A 21,614-nucleotide genomic window follows, 5' to 3' on the forward strand; every position below is an offset into this window, starting at 1 on the left:
TACACTCAGGTATACACATACCCATAACAAATAAAATAAAGCTGGGCAGTAGTGGCACATGCCTTTAATCCCAGCACTTGGGAGCCAGAGGCAGGTGAACCTCTGAGTTTGAGGCCAGCCTGGTCCACAGAGTGTGTTCCAGGACAGCCAGGGGATACACAGAGAAACTTGTCTTGAAAAATGAAATAGAATAAAAATAAATAAGTAAATATTTTTAAAATAAAAATTAAAAACCAGAGAACAGCTGGGTGGTGGAGGCGCACGCCTTTAATCCCAGCACTCGGGAGGCAGAACCAGGCGGATCTCTGTGAGTTCGAGGCCAGCCTGGTCTACAAAGTGAGTTCCAGGAAAGGCGCAAAACTACACAGAGGAAATCTTGTCTCGAAAAACCAAAAAAAAATAAATAAGTGACAGGAGGCAAGTCACTCCTAGGTGAAGAAACCTATTTGTGTGTCAGGAAAATAAGAAGCAGTAATGACCATCTTAGACTTTGACCCAGGAGGACTTAATATTAGAAACTGACCCAGTAGAACTTACAAGATCACAGTTGCTACCTGGCTTGGGGACAGCTTAGCTTCATGGTCACAGAGCTTTAAGTGCCTCTGATATAGCCAGTCAATTACAGGCCCCCAAAGAGAGCATACACACACACACACACAGACACACACCACAACCCCGAGGCAAACTAGACTAAGCCTTTGGACTATTAGGTTGAACTCCAGATTAGTGACAGCAACTGCTTTCACCAAAGAATTTCATCTGGCTCAGCCTGAACATCTGGACAGCTACAAGGCGGGCTAGAGGGGATAGAGAAAAGTTAACAGATTAGCTGTGAGTGTTTCATTCACACACAGGAAAAGGAAGATTGAATCCCCACCTTCAAAGTATAACTAAGGGCCACTGAGATGCCTCGGTAAACCAACACTAGCTAGAACTCACACTTCTTTGTTTCTCTTTTCTGTTTTGTTTCTAATTTCATGTGTACAGGTGCTTTGCCTGCACATACGTCTGTGTACCACATGTATTCAGGGCCCCTGAATGTCACAAAAGAGAGTTGGATGTTGGGGTTGGGGATGTACCTCAGTGGTAGAGCGTTTGCCTAGCAAGTGCAAGGCCCTGGGTTCGATCCTCGGCTCTGGCAAAAGAGAGAGAGAGAGTTGGAAGAGCCCTAAAACTGGAGTTACAGATTGCTGAGAGCTGGGACCTCCGGAAGAACAGTGCTCTGAACAGCTGAGACATCTCTCCAGCCCTTTTTGGTTTTTGGTTCTGGGTTTTTGTTTGTTGTTGTTGTTTTTTTGTTTGTTTTGTTTAGAGACCGAATCTCACTATGTAACTCTGGCTAGCCTGGAACTCAAAATAAACTTGAGTCTACAGATAGGAATACCAGAAACAGTGACACTTCTGACAGCATAAGAGTCCGTAATTAGAGCAGGACCCAGAGAAGCAAAAGGTAGAAAAGCGGAGGCCTGAGGAACTTCCTGACTGACAAGCTTGACAGCTGCAATCCCAGCACCCAGGAAGCTAAGAAAGAGACTGCCACAGCTTAGCCCAGACTGGGCTTTAAAAGTTAACTGGGGGTGGAGGAGAAGATGGGGGATATGAGAGAGGGAAGGGGAGAACAAAAAAGAAAAAGAACAAAAACACAATAACATAAAAAGTTAAGACGCCCACTATGCAATCAAGAACTACTAAAACAACTGTTTGCAATTAACCTGCCTTGTGTAATCTTTTTCCAACAGTCACTGCAACGACTTCAAAATGTCCGCAAGCTTAAGATAGTCAAAATTTTGTTTTTAACCATTACCTTTATTGTAATTTTTAAAGCATGAAGAGGCTCCCTTCTCTGAAACCCAAAGACTTGACAAACATGCACAGCAGAGCAGACTCATGTTAAAGAACACTAAAAAGGTGCAAAAAGCTGCAGGCATTAACCCCATTTCTAAGAAATCATGTCATCCTGGGGTGGTAGGAGTCAAGCTTAGTGAGATTCCACAACCATTTATAGCTTAATTCCTCTACTGAGGACCAAAGAAGAAAAATCTAACAACTCAATTACCATTCCTAGCAGTATTCCCAATCCCCAACCTTCTTCTTCACACAAAGTAGGTTTCCCTTCCTACTGGTTGTCTCCTTACATGTACAAACTACCTCCCCTCCTGTGTGAGAGTTCAGTCCTCAGCTCTGGCCAAAAAAAAAAAAAAGAAAGAAAGAAATAGATCACCTGGCTGTGGTGGCACCCATCTTTAATCTCAGCACTGAGGAGGCAGAGGGCAGCAGATCTCTGTGAGTTTGAAGCCAGCCTGGTCTACAACGCAAGTTCTAGAACAGCCAGGGCTACACCGAGAAACCTTGTCTGGAAAAACCAAAAAAAAAAAAAAAAGTGTTGGCTTTTTTTCTTTTCTTTTCTTTTTATTTTTTTATTTTTTTTTTATTTTTTGTTTTTTTTCAAGACAGGCTTTCTCTGTATAGCTTTGCGCCTTTCATGGAACTCACTTTGTAGATCAGGCCTGCCTCTGCCTCCCGAGTGCTGGGATTAAAGGCATGCACCACCACCACCCGGCCTTGTTTTTTTTCTTTTGGGGGGCCCAACTCCCAAATAAATCACACATAGAGGCTTATTCTTTTTTGCTTTTTGTTTTTTCAGATAGGGTTTCTCTGTGTAGTTTTGGTGCCTGTCCTGGATCTCACTCTGTAGATCAGACTGGCCTTGAACTCACAGGCATCCACCTACCTCTGCCTCCTGAGTCCTGGGACTAAAGGCATGCATCATCACCACCTGGCCAGAGGCTTATTCTTAATTATAAATACCTGGCCTTAGCTTGGCTTGTTTCTTGCCAACTTTCCTTAACTTTAAATTATCCCAATCTATCTTTTGCCTCTGGGCTTTTCCCATTCTCTTACTTCTGTAAATCTTACTCTCAACTGTGTGTAGCTTGGTGGCTGGCCCCTGGAGTCCTCCTCCTTCTCTGGCTTCTTTTTTCTCCTCCCAGATTTCTCCTTCTATTTATACTCTCTTTTGCCAGCCCGGCCTATCCCTTCTCCTGCCTTGCTATTAGCTGTTCAGTCCTTTATTAGACCATCAGGTGTTTTAGACAGGCACAGTAACACAGCTTCAGAGTTAAACAAATGCAACATATACATTTGTAAACATAAACAAAGGTAACAACAAACCCTTAAAATAATATCACACAACAGAAGAAGAAAAGAAAAAGAAATAGATCCCAAAATTACTACTTACTAATTGTAACTTCATACAACTTAGTCACCTACTTTGTGAATAATAAAGTAGGTGACGTAGAGTACTGTGCAGTGTTGCATGTAAAGCTTTTAGATTTAGGATTGGCACAGAGTAAATCACTGAATAAATGTGAGCAATTGGCAAAGACAGGAATCCTAACAATACAGAATTAACAATGCTTGGCCATCAAGGCCAACACCGAAACCTCGAGTATTGCTGAACTTCATCAGGGATCTGTGTGTTTTGTTTTCTTTCCACAGCACCCAGTGTAAAGCCATCTGATATAAGTTTGTGGAAAACTCAGAAAAAAGTAATCCTTCCTTGGAGCCCCTCCCACTCCTGGGAGATCTTCCTCACTTTTTCATAATAAATCTGTGTTCACTCTGCTCTCATATACACACACAAACACAAAGAAATACACATACACAAAATTCTTAGAAAAGAAAAATTACTTTAAAATAATAAAAAAATGAAACAATATAAGAAGTGAAGAGAAGCCTGCCATCGCCACGTCATACAGAAGCATAGGCTTAAGGTGCTTTCAAGATTCGGCTTCTCCCCTAAACCACCACCAGGGCTAAAGAGGGAGCACTGCTACTGGGTGTGACTTCACCAAGCTGTCAATCCTCAGACAAGTGCCCAATCCACCTTTGTGTGCACCCATCTGTGATGAACTTATGTACGTAAGTGTCAGGAGTCCTTTGTTCTGACACCAAATAACCTAATTAGGGTTGATGACAAGAAGAAACTAGAGGAATGGGCAAGCCTCTGCTAAACTGATCCAGATAGGAAGCCCTGTGAAGAGGTTAATTGCAACCATGTTGTGGTTAAGGACTATGGCATAGAATCAAGGGAAGGATGTCACTGAAGAATACTTCAAATGCAAGCAATGAACAAATAAAAACATTAGTTCATCTTAAAAAAAGGAAAGAAAAGAAAGGTGGTGGAGATGGACAGCTCAGCACGAAGGAGCACATCCAGCTCTTGCAGAGCTGGAGTTGGGTTCCCAATACTATGTTGGCAGCTCATAACCATCTGTATACAACTCCAGCTCCAGGGGATCTTATGTTTCTGGCCTCCTCAGGTACCTGCACTTAACATGCACACATATTCACATAATTAAAAAGAAAAAACCATTCAGAATGAAAGAGAAGCCAGGCATGATAGCACACATCTGTAATAACAGGCCTTGGGATATTAAGAGGACTGCAATTTTTGTTTGTTTTTTTGCTTCAAGACAGGGTTTCTCTGTGTAGCTCTAGCTGTCCTAGAACTTGCTCTGTAGACCAGGCTGGCCTCACACTCACAGAAACCCACCTGCCTCTACCTCTCAAGTGCTGGGATTAAAGGCGTGTACCACCACCACCTGGTGACATTTGCAATTTTAATTCAAAAACAACTTAGCCACATAGTAAGACCCTGTCTTTCTAAAGAGATATAAACCACATGATCACTGGAGAGAATCCTAATAAAAGGAGAAAGCAGGGGCTGGAGAGATGGCTCAATGGTTAAGAGCATTAGGTGCTCTCCCAGAGGACCCAGGTTCGATTTCCAGAACCCATATGCCACTCATAAATTTCTATAACTCCAGTTCCAAGAGATCTGATACCTCCTGGCTTCTGTGATTGGCAAGCATAGACAGACATGTAGAGGGGAAAAAACACCCATATACATATAATTTTTTAAAATTAAAAAATAAACAAATAAAAGAAAAAGAAACCAAACGGTAGACAAGATAGCTCAATGGGTAAAGGTGCTTGCCACAACAAGCATGAACATTTAAGTTTGATCCCTGGAACCTATACAAAAATGCCAGATGTGGTAGGTCACATCTGTAATGGGAGGTTGAGAAAGAACTGCCCATAACAAGAGAGCCAAGGAGAGATGGAGAGATGGCTTAGAGGTTAAGAACACTGGCTGCTCTTCCAGAGGTCCTGAGTTCAATTCCCGGCAACCACATGGTGGCTCATAACCATCTATAATGAGATCTGGTGCCCTCTTCTGGCATCCAGGCATACGTGCAGGATATCATAATAAATAAATAAATCTTTTAAAAAACGAGAGAGAGCCAAGGAGAGAATAGACTATTCAAAGTCAGTAATCTGACCTCCATATGCACACTGTGACACTGTGCACATGCTAGAGCACATGCGTGCGCGCGCACGCTCGTGCACACACACACACACACACACACACACACACACACACACACACACACACACAAATAACAAATAAAGAAACCAAAAATAAAATCTGCAAAATCAGATTTTTTAATCTTTGTATGTGAAACAAACTATGAGCACCTAACTAGAAATACAGTAGGGAGAATGTGGCAGAAGATCAGGAAGGCAACAGACAGAGAAGCTACCTCACTGTGCTCACTGTGAGAAGAGGGAAGGCCAGCCTGCTGCTGGGACAGATGGTGCACGGCTGACAGATGACAGGAAGAAGGCGGATGCATCAAGCAGAGCAAGCACTTCCTATTCCATCCCCCCAGAATCTTGACAGGAAACCGAAGCCTAACATCTTAGCCAGTTTATCTGTACCAGTCGGGAAGTGAGCAGGGCAGGCAGAATTATCCTTTACAGAGACATATCTGCCCAGTTTATCTGTACCAGTAGGGGAGTGAGCAGAACAGACAGAATCACCCTTTACAGAGACACATCTGCCCAGAAGCTGCAGCTCCAAAATTAGAATCTCTTTTTGTTTGACTCTTGTTTCTTGAGACAGGGTCTTGTTAGCTGGCCTGAAAATTACTATATAACCCAAGTTGGCCTTGTACTTTTGACAATCTCGCCTCCCAATGCTGGGGTTACAGGAGTGACCCATCGCATCCAGCTTAGTATTTGTGATGTTTTCTTTCCACTGCAGACCTCTGAACCCTGGCCTCCTGCATGCCAAGCAAGTGTCCTGTCACTAAGCCACACCTCTGCTCACCAGCTGTTTGGTCAGCTGTATTTTGTTTGACAAACTCCAAGCTAGATGTTGTGGTACGCACAATCCCAGCACCTTGGGAGGCAGAGGCAGAAGGATCTCAGTGAATTTGAAGCCAGCTCCCCTCCTGACCCCCCAAACAGTAAAACTACTACAGTATTACTTCTTCGGGACCTTATATTTTTAAAAGAAATCTCTCCTGGGTGATTGATAAATAAGCCCTGAGGCCCTCGAGCACTCGTCGGCAGAGATGAATGAGTCTTGGACTCAACAGTAAGAAGTTTGTGTCTTCAAAGTCATTTTACCTCTGCATCTCAATTCCAAATACGCCTCCATTTTATTTATGCCTTTATTTTACAGCTAGAGATTGAAACCAGGGCCTGGATGTTCGAAATATGTGTTCTACCACTGAGCTAGACACCTCCAGTGCACAGGTGAGCATTTCTGTGGAGAACTAAGTGAGAGAGCCCATGGGAAACCTCATGCTGGTCAGAGCAAACCTCAAGCATGTTAGTTGTCACTGCTGTTTGTCTAACAAGCAGCACACTGTGAAGAGGGCGACCTAGGCCTCTGCAAAAGCAGCACAGTTAAACGAAACCAAAGACTAGCATTCTTCCACATTCCTGCTCTGTGTGTTCTCCACGGGCTCTACTGTCACACAGACCCAAACTATGATTAAGTTGGGCGGTGGCGGCACACACCTTTAGTCCCAGCACTCAAGAGGCAGAGGCAGGCCGAACTTTGAGTTTGAGTCCAGCCTGGTCTACAGAGGGAGTTCCAAGACAGCCAGGGCTACACAGAGAAACTCTGTCTGGAAACTCCCACTCCCCCCCCCCCCCCCAAAAAAAAAGGAAAAAGAAAGAAAAGTATAATTAACTTTTTATTTTTTATGCCTCCCACCCTGTTTTCTTCATATGCAAAGTAGTAGCATATCCAGAAAACAGGCAGACAGAGGAATCCACTTGGAAGCATACTTTGCCTTTTGAGTCAGACCAACAGACGTTCAAGTCCTAGCTCTACCATTTATTTATTCACTCTGTAATTTGGGAGAGAATTATTTATCTCTGTGATTCTTGTTTATTCCCTCATGTGTTTTTTTAAAAATTATATATAAAATGTACAAGTATACGTCACTTAGGTGCAGGTACTCACAGAGGCTACAAGGGTGTCAGATCCCCTTGAGCTGAGTTACAAGCAGTTGTGAGCCACTCAAAGTGTACGCTGGGATCCAAACTCAGATCCCAAAAACAGCAAGTACTAGTACCCACTGAGCCACCTCTCCAGCCCCATTACCTCATTTCCATGGGCTAGTGAGGTAGCACCATGAGTTAAGAGTACTTGCTGCCAAGCCTGAAACCTGAGCTGGGTCCCCAGGACACACACGGTAGAAGGAGAGAAATAACCCCTGCAAGTTGTCTCTTACCTCCACTTGAGTACTGTGGCACACCTTCACGTATGCACACACATGCACAACACACACACACACATACACACACACACACACACACATACACACACACACACAAATAAATGTAATAAAAATCAAAACATCAAACAACCCCTTAATTTGCTGAGAAAATTTACTATAAGTGAGCTATCTAGTTCTGCGATATTAGGAACAGTATGGATTGGGGAATGGCTCAATAGTCAAGCATTTGCTAGCATGTACGAAACCCTGCATTTCATCTCCAGCACTGAGGAAAAATTCTGCTTTCTCTCTGGCCTAAGGACATGGATGCAGCAGTGTGGCTTGTGCTTAGGACGTACAAGGCCCTGAGCTCTGAGATATCAGTGAACAAAGCAGATAGTTTACCTTCAGAGGACTTGAAAACACACCTATCAAATTCTCATCTTCTGGCTAGTGACTGACCCTGTCACGAATCCATGGGTACTCTGGGCCAGCACAGCTCTCCCCACAGCAGGGTGGCTACTGGCAGGCAGTGGCCAAGGAACAGAGATGACAAGCAGGACTTCTGCAAGAGGTGACCCTTCTGGTAGTAACTTTGTCTTGAGAACTCCCTCTCTACTCTGCCAAAATGGTCTGCTAAACAAAAGTAACAGAAGGCCATTGTTTTAGACTAAGCTGCTGCATGAGGCTCCAACAGCCTGATCTCAACATCAAAATGGAGTCACTCCCCAGGTCATCAAGCTGGATCTAAGCAATCAGGATTGTGCTGTGAATATGTGTTGCTACCATTGGTTAATAAAGAAGCTGCTCTGTCCTATGGCAAAACAGGTTATACCCAGTGGGAAATCCAAGAGATACAGAGAGAAGGACAGAGCCAGGGAAGACACAATCCAGTTGCCCAAGGAGCAACATGCCAAGCAGACCAGTAATGCCACAGTCATGTGGCAATACACAGATTAATAGAAATGGATTAATTTAAATGTAAAAGCTAACTAGTAATAGCCTGAGCCATCGGCCAAGCATTTATAAGTAATACTAAGTCTCTGAGTGATTATTTACAGGCGGCCACAGGACAGGGACAGAACACAGAAAAGCCTCTGTTTACAGGATTGGAATGGTAAGTCAGATTTCCCACACAGACCAGTTTCAACTGGCATAATAATGAAGTTGTACAAGGCTTAACCCTAAAACAGAGATGAAGTACATTTTCATGAACGAGCTGCTGTTCCGCTGTCACGTCTCCATGGTTGGCTTATGAAATGAACCAAGGCATGGTGGGGCACACCTTTGATCCCAGCACTTGAGGCAGAGAGAGACAGGTGGAGCTCTCTGAATTCCAGGCTAGCCAGAGCTACAGAGTGAATCCCTGTCTTTAAAAAAAAAAAAAAAAAGGAAGTTTAAAGTTGTAGCAGAGTATTATTTTAAGGTGTGTTACTTTTGTTTATGTTGCATTTGTTTAACTCTGTGAAGCTGTGTTACTGTGCCTATCTAAAACACCTGATGGTCTAATAAAGAACTGGCCAATAGCAAGGCAGGAGAAAGGATAGGTGGGGCTGGCAGGCACTGAGAAAAAGAGAAGAGAAGAAAAAGAGGAGAAAAGAAGTAGCCAGAGAAGGAGGAGGACTCCAGGGGCCAGCCACTCAGCAACACAGCAAGCCATGGTGTAAAAGTAAGATTAACTCTCTCTGTCTCTCTCTGTCTCTCTCTCTCCCTCTCTCTCCCAATAAAGCTCTAGAAAGGTACATTAAAAAAAAAAAAAGAGTAAGATTAACAGAAGTAAGACTGGAAAAAGCCCAGAGGCAAAAGATAAAGACAGGATAATTTTAAGTTAAAAAAAGCTGGCTAGAAACCAAGCCAAGCTAAGGCCAGGCATTCATAGGTAATTATAAGCCTCTATGTATGAATTTATTTGGGAGCAGGGTGACAGGATCCCCAAAAGAGAAAAAAACAAACAACGTAATGGTGCCCAACGTGGACTCGTATTTCCACGTAGGGCCTGAGAAAGCTGAATAACAACAAAAAATGGCTATGCTTCTTTAAGAGCTGGTTAGGTTCTGCTGGTCACTGAGCCCTTGAGCAGCTAGTACATTAAGTAAGAACAAAAAAGTAAGTAAAAGCATCTGCCTCAGTGCAAGCATTGGCATTCTAGAGCTTTAGGAAGGATGAATGCAGTTCCTGGTCAGACAAACCTCCGACTGGTCGAGAGTTTTACGTTTGGCTTTCATGACCTGAGAAACTGGCAGAGCCAGCTGAGAGCCTCTCCAGAGAGTCCAGGTCTAAGTTAGTAATCTAAGGTTTGCTCGTGCGGTCAAAAAAGACTAGAGATACGCAGTAAAAAATGATCCAGACAGAAAAACCTCTAAACAGGTTACAATGTGTTTAATAATGTGCATAGGCTTAAGAAAAGGAAAAAGGTATAGTCATAGAAAAAAAGTGAAGTTTATAAAATAAAGAGAGGATAAAAGAAAAAAGCCACATAAGATGGGAAATATACAGATAGTCTGGATCCTGTATGGTATTGTGTTGATTTTGAATTTTTTGATTGTTGAAAAGCAAAGGAGAGCTCTGCAAAGAGACCTGGAATTAAAAAATAAAAGATTAAAAAAAAAAAATTTCCAGGGGCTGGAGAGATGGCTCAGAGGTTAAGAGCACTGACTGCTCTTCCAGAGGTCCTGAGTTCAATTCCCAGCAACCACATGATGGCTCACAACCATCTATAATGAGATCTGGTGCCCTCTTCTGTACACATAACAAACAAACAAATAAATAAATAAATCTTTTTTAAAAATTGCCTCTGGTTTCTACATACCTCCATGACACATATATGTAAGCACACACATACAATAATAACAATAAACCAAAATGTAATAAAGGAAAAAGAGAAGTAGGAAAGAAAATGAAGAAAACCCAGGTTAATTTCCCAGCACCACAGAGCAGCTCACAACTCTCTGTACCTCCAGTTCTCGGGGACACAATGCCTCTTTTGTTTGTTGTTGTTGTTTGTTTGTTTTTCAAGACCGAGTTCCTCAGTGTAACAGCCCTGGTTGTCCTCCAATTTGATTTGTAGACAAAGCTGTCCTCTAACTCACAGACTTCTGCCTGCCTCTGCCTCCCAAGTGCTGAGACTTACAATATCTCTTGTGATCTCCACAGGTTCCTGCACACCTGTTTTACACATATACACTCAAGCATACACATATACACATAAAAATGAGCTGGCTCAGCAGTTAAGAACATTAGCTGCTCTTCCAGAGGACCCAGGGATTCCCAGCACCCACAGGCCAATAGCTTAAGAGGATAAAGTTAAGCAGGAGAGCAAAATGGAGAATGTTGTGAGGAAGAAGGACAGAGCTGGAGTTCAGCAGACACAGCGAGACGCAAGATGGGCATGCCATACTGAGAGAAGGTACCAAGACACATGGCAAAGCATAGATAAGAAATGTGGGTTAATTTAAATGTAAGAGTTAGCTAGTAACAAGCCTAAGTTATTGGCCAAGCATTTATAACGAATATTAAGACTCTGAATGGTCACTTGGGAGCAGGCAGTTGGGACAGAAAGCTCCACCTACAGATCCCACTTCCTCTCTGACCTCCTTGGATACCAGGCACATACGTGGTACACAGACATGCAGCCAAAAAACTCACACACGTAAAATAATACTTTAAATTTTTTTTAAATAAACATATTTTCTAAAGTAACAAATCCCAGAAATTCAGAAAGCTGAAGCAAGAAGACCTTTATTTTTAAAAATTTAAGCAAATTAAACAAAAATGTATTTACTGATTCTGACTGATAAGTAAATTATTTCATAATTAGCTTTATCTGTATCTTAATTATTTTTAATTAAAAACAAAAATGTCACCAGGGTGGGGAGGTAGGGGTGGAGCACACCTTTGATCCCAGTACTCAGAAGGCAGAGGCAGGCAGATTTCTGTGAGCTGGAGGCCAATCTGGTCTACAAAGCAAGTTCCAGGACAGCAAGGGCTACACAGGGAAACCTTGTCTCGAAAAACCAAAACAACAACAAAAAAATGTCATACCTTTAATCCTAATACTCAGGAGGCAGAAGGCAGATCTCTGAATTCAAGACCAGACTAGTCTGTATAGTCAGACCCTTTCAGAAAAAAATGTCTTCCCTTGATTCTTTGACCTCTAACACTAACAGTAACATTTTTATTTGGGGCTGTTTGTTTATCAAGATAAGATCTCAGGTAGCTTGGGTTAGCTTTAAACTACTGATGAATCCTCCTGCCTTAGCCTAAAGGATGGAGATACAGGTATATACCACTTACCCAGTAAAAGCAGGCCTTAAACAAATGTCAAAACCAGGGCTAGAGAGTAGCTAAGAACATTGGCTGTTCTTCCAGAGGCCCTGGGTTTAATTCCCAGCACAAACGTCAGTTCACAACTGTCTGTAACTCCTGTTTCAGGGGATCCAACACCCTCACAGTCATACATGCGGGGAAAAATACCAATGCACATTTTTTAATAAGTCTAGGGCTGGAGAGATGGCTCAGAGATTAGGAGTACAGACTGCCCTTCCAGAGGTCCTGGGTGCAATTCCCCACACCCACATGGTGGTTCACAACCATCTGTAATGAGATCTGGCACCCTCTTCTGTATACATAATAAATAAATAATTTTTTTTTAAAGTCTAAACCAAAGCCAGAAATGGTGCTGAACACCTTTAATTCCAGCACTAGAGAGACTGAGGAAGGCAGATCTCTGGGTTCTAGAGAAACTGTCTCAAACAAACAAATGAACAAAAATGTCAAAACCCGACTCAACAAGATGGTTTAATGCGTAAAAGCACTTGTTACATCCCTTATGACTCGATCCTACATAAAAGGAGTGACTCCCACAAGTTGTCCTCTGACCTCCACAAATGCAGATATGCACAGACCTGAACTTAGACACATACATATGAGAATAATAAAGAAAAAATAAATTTAAAAAATTATACTACCCAGGCGGTGGTGGCGCACGCCTTTGATCCCAGCACTCAGGAGGCAGAGCCAGGCGGATCTCTGTGAGTTCTAGGCCAGCCTGGTCTACAGAGCAAGATCTAAGACAGGCACCAAAACTACACAGAGAAACCCTAAAAAATTTTTTGTTACTAGTCAGATTTTTTGTCAACATCTGGAAAAAGGAACCTCAATCATGAGAAAATACCTCCATCAGACTGGCCTGTAGGTAAGGGCATTTTCTTGATCCCGTCCACTTAGACCATGCCATCCCTGGGCAGGAAGTCCCAGGGTGTATCAGAGAACAAACTGAGCAAGCCTCTAGGAGCAATCAGTAAGCGGCATTCCTCTGTGATCTCTGCTTCATTAAGTTCCTGATTCCAGGTTCCTGCCTTGCTTGAGTTCCTGCCTTGGCTTCCCTCAGGGATGAACTATGATCCAGACACAAAAGCCTGAGTTGTGTTTGGTCATGGTGTTTATCACAGCAGTAGAAAGCACACTAAACCAGAAATACTGCCTGGGAATAGAAGGAACAATTGTCTAATATGCACAAAGCCCTGGGTTTAATCCCCACTCCCCCTTGGTGGCCAGAAGGGGTTGGGGGAGAACAACCAACAGATAGGGCTGGGAAAATGGTTCAGTGGGTAAAGGGCTTGCTGTGCAAACATGAGGACTTGAGTTTGAATCCCCAGCAGTCATGTAAAAGCTGGGCACCGTGCCCATTGCTTGGGGAGGGGAAAGAGACAGGCAGATCATGGTGCCTCCCTGGCAAGCCAGTCATACCAAAACAGTGAGTTCCACTCAAAAAATAAGGTGGGCAGTGATAGAGGAATCCATTTAATGCAGCCTTCCACATGCATACAGACAAATGACAACCATACATGCATACATAGGCAAATGTACTTGAAAAATTGCACATACATGCATACATTGCACCCACACAAACACATAAATAGCTGAAACCAATATAAAAAATAATTACAGAATCAGTAATTCTACCCACACCTAGTATAAATGCAATCAAACTACACTTTTTATTTCTGAGGTGCTAGGGACTGAACCCAGGGCCTCGCCTATTCTACTAAATTGACAAGTATTCTATCAAACTCAACTCTCTAGTTTCAGGGTCTTTGATCCTAACAGCATGGACAGTTTTCTGTCCAGGCCATTTCCCTTCCCTCTCCCTACATCCCAGAAATCAGTCAATCTGTTCTGAGATAACTATCACAAGAGCTAAACTCTTCCTTAGAAAAACGGCCCTGCCTGTACTGAATCTACCAGGTTGAGCTGAATCCCCAGGGGAGTCATGGCCCTGGAGGAGATGGGAATGGAGGGGAGGGGCTGGGGGGAAGGTGGGATCGGGAGGAGGGAGGATGGGGGAACCTATGGCTGATATGTAAAATTAAAACACAAATACAATTTTAAAAAAACCAAACTCAAAAAACTGTGTGTTCTGCAACTTCTGTGTTTTGGAGTAACAAGAAACAACCAAATTCTAGGATATCCTCAACTACAACTATCTTTGTAGCTGTGGTTTTTCTTTTTCTACTTCTTTTCAGGCAGGGTTTCATGTAATCATAGCTGGCCTCAAATTCACTATGTAGCAGGTAGGATAACCTTGAACCTCTGATACTCCTGCCTCTACCTCTCCACTTCAGATTTATCCAGTGCTGGGAATCAAAGCCATGGCTTTGTGCATGCTAACAAGCACTCCACCAACTGAACCTGAATCTCCACTTGGATAGATTTTGGGTCAGAATTTCACTCTGGTTTATGCTGACCTGAAACTCACTATGCCAAGCTATGTTCCAGATCTCAGTAAAACCGACCTACCTTAGCCTCCTAGCTACTGAGATCACAGGCTGTGCCACCACACCCAGGTACGTCTAGTTCTTAAGACTGCTCTCCAAATATTCACTCTATGAATCTTAGACTAATCCCCGGATGTCAATATTACCAGACATTTCTAGATGATATGAACGTTCAAAATTTCTGACAGCCAGAAGACAAAAGGCAATTAACACAAGTCAGCCACAGTTGAAGGGACCTGTAATTCAAGCATTCAGGAGGCTAGTCTATCAATTCAAGGTCAGCCTTAGTTAAGACACCTTGTCACACAAAACAAACAAAATTCAGCCATGCAGTCAAAACCCTCAGCTTCTCAATCTAATTACCCTGAAGGGAGACCCTGTGTAACAATTCTTTACCATCCCACACCCAGAAAACAGGGGGGCTGTGATGACACTTCCCCTCCATCCCTCATCTCCATCTTATGTCTGCTCTTCTTTCAGACAGGCAGCCAAGAGTGAGAAAGCTTTCCTTCCCAGGGTAACCCCTGCTCCTCTTTCCCATAACTCCTTTATCAAACAGGAAAAGGCGGGGACAAGTGTGACCCAGGGATCCCCGTACCAAAGGGAAAGGACGGGCCTGTCTTCTAAACTGAAGTTTCCCTGCCAAGACTGGAGAGGCTGGAACCCACCACAGCAGCACCACTCTACCAGTGCTACGGGGACTCCCTCCCTAACGCGCTTTGATTAGCAGAAAAGCCATGAAAATACCAGTTCTTTAAACGGTCCCGAGCTTCCAACTGGGCTCCCACTTCAAAGCTGATTCCTCGTCTGTTAGGTGGATGCTTTGTCATTTTCAGTCATCAACAGGGCTGCTTTTATTCTCCTGAAAAAGCCAATTAAATATTTATGAAACTTGGGAAAGTCTGTCCAGCGTGTAGCATCACCACCACACATAAAAAACCAAGCAGGCATTATTCAAATCACCAAGCTCCATGACTCTGTCAGCACGCTCTCGGGCCTCCCGTCCTATCGGGTGTCCCCACTAGCAATTCACCTCCACTGTGCCACAGCCTGTGAGCTCTGAAAATTCAGAAGACCCTCTCAGCAAGGTTTACCAAGGGCTCACCTATGAAGTACATCCCTCAGAACTCCAAAAACTAACTGCTCTTGTGATCAGGTTCAACCACTCAATAATGACACATTCAGCAAATATTTGTTCAGAGAAGATTTAGTCAAGACCCAAAGAGACAAACAGTTCTTACCCTCAAGGAGCCTTCATATTAAAATGTAGCCAATAAACAGAAGTCAGTTCAAGCTGCAATTGCTATAAAAAGTTAAGTGCTAGAAAGGAAGTAAATGTAAACTGGGATACTAGCCAAGGATGGTGGCTTGGGCCAGTAGTGCCAACTATGTGGAAGCTGAAAGAGGACCCCTAAGCCCAGGGCAGGGGGGTTGAACAACTCTGAACAACAAAGCAAAAACAAAAAACAACAACAAAAAAAGACACACTGATGGCATCCGACCCTACTTTTGGAAAAGTAGACAAAAAGTTGTAGGGCTGGCCTGGGCAGTGGTAGCACACGCCTTTAATCCCAGCACTCGGGAGGCAGAGCCAGGCAGATCTCTGTGAGCTCGAGGCCAGCCTGGGCTACAGAGCGAGATCCAGGACAGGCACCAAAACAACACACAGAAACCCTATCTTGAAAAAAAAAAACAAAAAAAGTTGTAGGGCTGAGGACATAGCTCAGTTGGTAGAGTGCTTGCCTAGGATGCACAAGGCCCTACTGGATCCCTAGCACCAAATAAAGACAAGTATGGTGGCCCTCCCTGTAATCTAAGCAAGCAGAGGCAAAGGATCACACATTCAAGGACTGGTTCCCTTGTCAACCTTTCACCCTCAAGAGGTTTCCTCATTTTTCTTTAATAAATCTGTTTCCGGGCTGAAGAGATGGCTCAGAGGTTAAGAGCACTGGCTGCTCTTCCAGAGGTCCTGAGTTCAAGTCCCAGCAACCACATGGTAGTTCATAAGTGACTATAATGAGATCTGGCATACAGGCAGAACACTATATACATAATAAATAAATAAATCGCCGAGGGTTGGTGGTGCATGCTTTTAATCCCAGCACTTAGAAAGCAGAGGCAGGTGGATCTGAGTTCAAGGCCAGCGTGGTCTACAAAGCTAGTTCCAGAACAGGTAGGACTGTTACATAGAGAAACCCTGTCAGGAAAACCAACTAATCAACCAACCAATTACATAAATCTTTAGATAGATAGATAGATAGATAGATAGATAGATAGATCTGTTCCATTCCAGAGCTATAAAGATGGCTCAGTGGTTAAGCCAATGGCTGCTCTTTCAGAGGACCTGGGTTCAATTTCCAGCACCCACTTGACAGCTCACAGCCTTCAATAACTCAGGTTTCAGAACCCAACACCCTGTTTTGGCTTCTGCAGGAACCAAGCGCAAGTACGGTACACAGACAAACATTCAGACAAAACATTGATTGATACACATAAAATAAACTCTATTCTTTCTGTTTAAAAGAAAGTTCACGGTCATCCTCTTATCTAGGGAGTCTGCAGCTAGCCTTCAATACATGAGACCTTAGCATAAAAAGAACAAGGAAAAAGAAATAGAGTTATAGAGCTACATGTACACGTCAGCAAGTAGTAGATCACTTACCTACCAAATACAAGGCCCTGAGTCCCAGTCCAGCACTAAAAAAAAAAAAAAAGAAAGAAAGAAAGAAAAGCAAGGAGTAGAAGGGTAGGGGGTTGTCAGGGTGTTACATGTCTTTAATACAACACTCAGAAGAAGCAGGCAGGTCTCTGAGTTCCAGGCCAGCCATTACCACATAGTGAGACCCAAATAAATATAAATAAATAAAGTGGTCTCAAAATAAGTAAATAAAGCTGAACATGGTGGTATGCTGTGAATATTCCTTTACACTGTGTGAATTTATGTCACTATGATTAGTTTAATAAAGAAGCTGACTGGCCAATAGCTGGGCAGGAAGAGATTGGGCAAGAGAGCCAGACTGGGAGAATTCTGGGAAGGAGGGTAGAGCCTAGAGTCACTAGTAGAAGATGGACATGCCATACTGAGAAAAGATACCAAGCAACATGGCAAAGCATAGGGAAAAGTACAGGATAATTGAAAATGTAAGAGTTAGCTAGTAACAAGCCTGAGCTATTGGCCAAACATTTATAATTACTATTAAGCCTCTGTGTTACCTGGGAGTGGTTTGCAGGACAGAAACTTCCAGCTACAGTGGTATGTGCCTTTAATCTCAGCACTCCAGCAGGTGAATCTTTGGGCTTAAGACCAGTCTGGTCCACAGAGTGAGTTCTAGAACAGTCTACACATAAACCCTGTCTCAAAAACCACCTAAATAAAGCTGGGCAGTGGTGGTGCATGCCTTTAATCTCAGCACTTAGGAGGCTGAGACAGGCTAATCTCTGTAAATTCGAAGCCAGCCTGGTAAACAGAGTGAGTTTTGTGTAATGGCCAGGGCCAGGGCTGTTACACAGAGAAACCCTGTCTTGAAAACAAAAACAAGTAAATAAATAAAAAAGGAGGGTTTCTCCCAGAGAACCAAACTTTAGTTCCCAATATCAGACAGATCACAACCACCTGTATTCCCAGCTCTAGGAAATCCAATGCCCTCTTCTGGCTTCCACGGGTACCAGCACACACACATATGCATACATAAAAAATTAATCTTACATAAAAAATTAATCTTAAAAAAAAAAAAGGGCAAGCCAGGCATTCTGGCACACACCTACAATCCCAATTCTCAAGAAGCTGAGGCAGAAGGAACAAAAAGAATATGAGGCTAGCCTGGTCTATATCATGAGTCCAGTTTAATTAAACTCTAATCCCAGCCCTCCAGAGGCAGAGGCAGGCTGGTGTCTGTGAATTTCAAGCTAGCCAGAGCTATACAGAGAGATTGATTTAGTCTGTCTCAAAAAGAATAAATATAATAAAAGAGTTCAAGGTTATCCTCAGCTACATTTCAAGTTCTGGTCCTAGGCCAGACTTGACTCAATGAACTCTACAGTGCTAGGGATTCAGCTCAGTGGGAGAGAACCTGTCCAGTGCGCACAAGGTCCTGTACTCAATTCCCAGCACGGCAAAAGGAAGATAGTAGGCCATCAAGCCTGGCTTGGTGACATATGCATGGAAGCGAAGAACACAGAAGGCAGAGGCAGGAGGATCACTGAAAGTTCAATGCCAACCAGGACAACATTGTGAAACCCTGTCTCAGAGAAAAATAAATAGTAAGATAAGCATGAAGCAGGAACTGATAAATGAAGATGATCAAATTATTTCCAGTGGCTCCTGAAAACAGTCTTTGTGGTGTTGAACTGTCAAGGGCTAGATATGGTGGTAAATACCTGTAATCCCAGCACCAGGAAGACAGAGCCAAAGGATCTCTGTGAGTTTCCAGGCCCACCTGGTCTACATATCAAGTTCCAGGTCAGCCAAGGCTACGAGTAAGGTCCTAGCTCAAACAATATTAAATTAAAGTTTAATTTTTTTTTTTTTTTTAGCTGAGGACCGAACCCAGGGCCTTGCACTTGCTAGGCAAGCGCTCTACCACTGAGCTAAATCCCCAACCCTTAATTTTTTAAAAAGTCTCACATGAGATGGTGAGATGGCTCAGTGGATAAAGGTGCTTCCTGCCAAGCCTGAGGATCTGAGTTTGATCCCTGGAACCCAGATGGTGAGAGGAGGAGACACATTCCAAAGAGTTGCCTCTTACAGTCACACTTGTGCTGAGGCTGGCACGCGCGCGCCACACCCCCATACACCCCCACACCCCCACACACACACCCACACCCACACACCCACACACCCACACACAAATAAATAAATAAATAAACGAACAAATAAATAAATATAAATAAATAAATTAGAGAATTAAATGTAAAAAAATTAACAGAAAATAAAGAATATAAAAATAATGATATCTTTTTACCACTAATAACAGTATTTGTAATCAGTTCAGCATAGAAGCAGGAATCTTAAAAAAAAAAGACAAGTATGATAGCACATGCCTTTAACTGCAGCACTTGGGAGGCACTAGTCCACATGAAGAGCTAGGCAAGCCAGGACCACATAGTGAGACATAGTGTATGTTTGGGTTTTTTTCAGCCAGGCCTTTTGGGAAGCAAAAACAGGAGGATCCCAGGTTAAGGCTACACAGAGAGATTCAAGCCAGCCTATACTACAGAGACCCTGTCTCCAAGTCACAAAACAATATTATCTTAAAGTATATATTTTTTACTTTAACATTTAATTTTCATTTTTATTTCTTTTTTTTTAGGTTTTTCAAGACAGGGTTTCTCTGAGTAGCCCTGGCTGTCCCGGAACTCACTCTGTAGACCAGGCTGGCCTTGAACTCACAGAGATCCACCTGCCAAGTGCTAGGATTAAAGGCATGCACCACCACCACCACCACCACCTGGTTGCATTTAGTTTTCAAATACAAATAATTTTAATTAATCTATTCTTCAAAGCTTGGTAATTTTCTTCCAAAAATCTCCAGTTTACAAAGAGGAACACACAATATGGATGTGTTCTATATGGACATGGAGAATTTCCCAAGGGAAAAAAAAACGCCTGATACAATCTGTAGAACTCTATCTACTGTCAAGACTTTGGCAGATCTTCAAAATACTCCTTACATTCAAACTCTCTAATCAGGAACCCACTGATCCAAAGGAGACAGGGAGCCCAGTTTATTTACTTAGACACAGTGCTCTGTCAATGCCCCATCAACAGTAATGACAGCTTTAATACACACTGTGGCACACAGTTCCAAAGGAGAAATAACGATAGCCCATTAGGATAAGAGTCAACTTCCGCCGGGCGGTGGTGGTGCACGCCTTTAATCCCAGCACTCGGGAGGCAGAGCCAGGTAGATCTCTGTGAGTTCGAGGCCAGCCTGGGTTACCAAGTGAATTCCAGGAAAGGCACAAAGCTACACAGAGAAACCATGTCTCGAAAAAAACAAAAACAAAACAAAACAAAACAAAAAGTCAACTTCCTTTATTAACAAAGACTGCTATGACTAAGGACAAAAAGATAAAAAAGGCATGCTAAAAATGGACAAAATGCAAGAGCTGGCAGATTATAGTGAGTAGCACGGGGAGACACAAAGGTCCAATAAGTATGTGATTTATGCCCACATAAGTACCCTAAGATAAAGGAAATGCAAATCAAAATAATTTTATACTTTCAGGGACAGGGTCTCTATAGCTCTAACTGGAATGGAACTCACTATGACTATATAGACAATCTGGTCTCAAACTCACAGCAAACTCAGTCTCTCCAGTGTTAGATTACAGGCATGCGTCATCATGACTAGGACTTTATACAAAAATTTTTTGTTTTGTTTTGTTGTTTATGTACAAATTTTTAAATGCAATAATTTATTTGTGGACTGGAAAGATGTCTCTGTAGGAAAACTTGCCACTAAACCTGAAGACCTGAGTTCAATCCCCAGAACTCATATGGTGGAAGGAGAGAACAAACTCCCACAAGCTTTCCTCTGACCTCCACATTAGATAGTATAAAATGTTAAATAATTTATACTTATACTGTGTTACTGGACCTTCAAAACCAGGTAATACAATTAAGACTAAATTATTTGTTCCCATGATACTGAAAGGAGATGTAAGTGCAGAAAAACTGAACCACTCAGGCACTGACAGCCTCTACAAGGTTATATATGATTATACAAGGTAGAGCTGGAGAGGGGCTCAGCAGTGAAGAGCACTTGCTGCTCCTCCAGGGATCTGAGTTCAGTTTCCAGTACCTACACTGGGCAGCTCACAAGAGCCTCCAGTTCCTGGCAATTTGATGCTTTCTTCTGGCTTCTGTGGGTATCTACACTCACATAGGCACACATATTCAGAAATAAAAATAAACATGAATCTAACAAAAAAAAGTATCCAAGCACGAGCAATCTGTTATTAAGAGTAAGATTACCAGGGGCTGGAGAGATGGCTCAGAGGTTAAGAGCACCAACTGTTCTTCCAGAGGTCCTGAGTTCAATTCCTAGCACCCACATGGTGGCTCACAGCCATCTGTAATGAGATCTGGTGCCCTCTTCTGTATTCATAATAAATAAATAAAAATCTTTAAAAAAAAAAAAAAAAAAAAGTAAGATTACCCACTAAGTGGACACGGCTGTGTCTGTATCCATGCCTTTAGATAGAGACACCATTTGGATAAAGGAAGATAAGCCACTGAAGCCTTTCAAAGGCTGTG

The 21,614-nt window shown here is 42.8% G+C and overlaps 1 protein-coding gene across 2 annotated transcripts in view; it reads right to left on the reverse strand.

The window, feature by feature from the left end:
- Positions 1-21,614, reverse strand: part of Phf20 (PHD finger protein 20) — a 107,325-nt gene that overhangs the window by 65,670 nt on the left and 20,041 nt on the right. For both annotated transcript variants that reach the window (XM_036184828.1, XM_036184830.1), the window contains exon 2: positions 15,104-15,218. In XM_036184828.1, coding sequence (XP_036040721.1) covers positions 15,104-15,186 — 83 coding nt within the window. In that variant the 5' untranslated portion in view covers positions 15,187-15,218. The remainder of the gene's footprint in view (positions 1-15,103; positions 15,219-21,614) is intronic.

Source organism: Onychomys torridus, chromosome 4, assembly GCF_903995425.1.
Source record: "Onychomys torridus chromosome 4, mOncTor1.1, whole genome shotgun sequence".
In the NCBI taxonomy this organism is placed as follows: domain Eukaryota; kingdom Metazoa; phylum Chordata; class Mammalia; order Rodentia; family Cricetidae; genus Onychomys; species Onychomys torridus.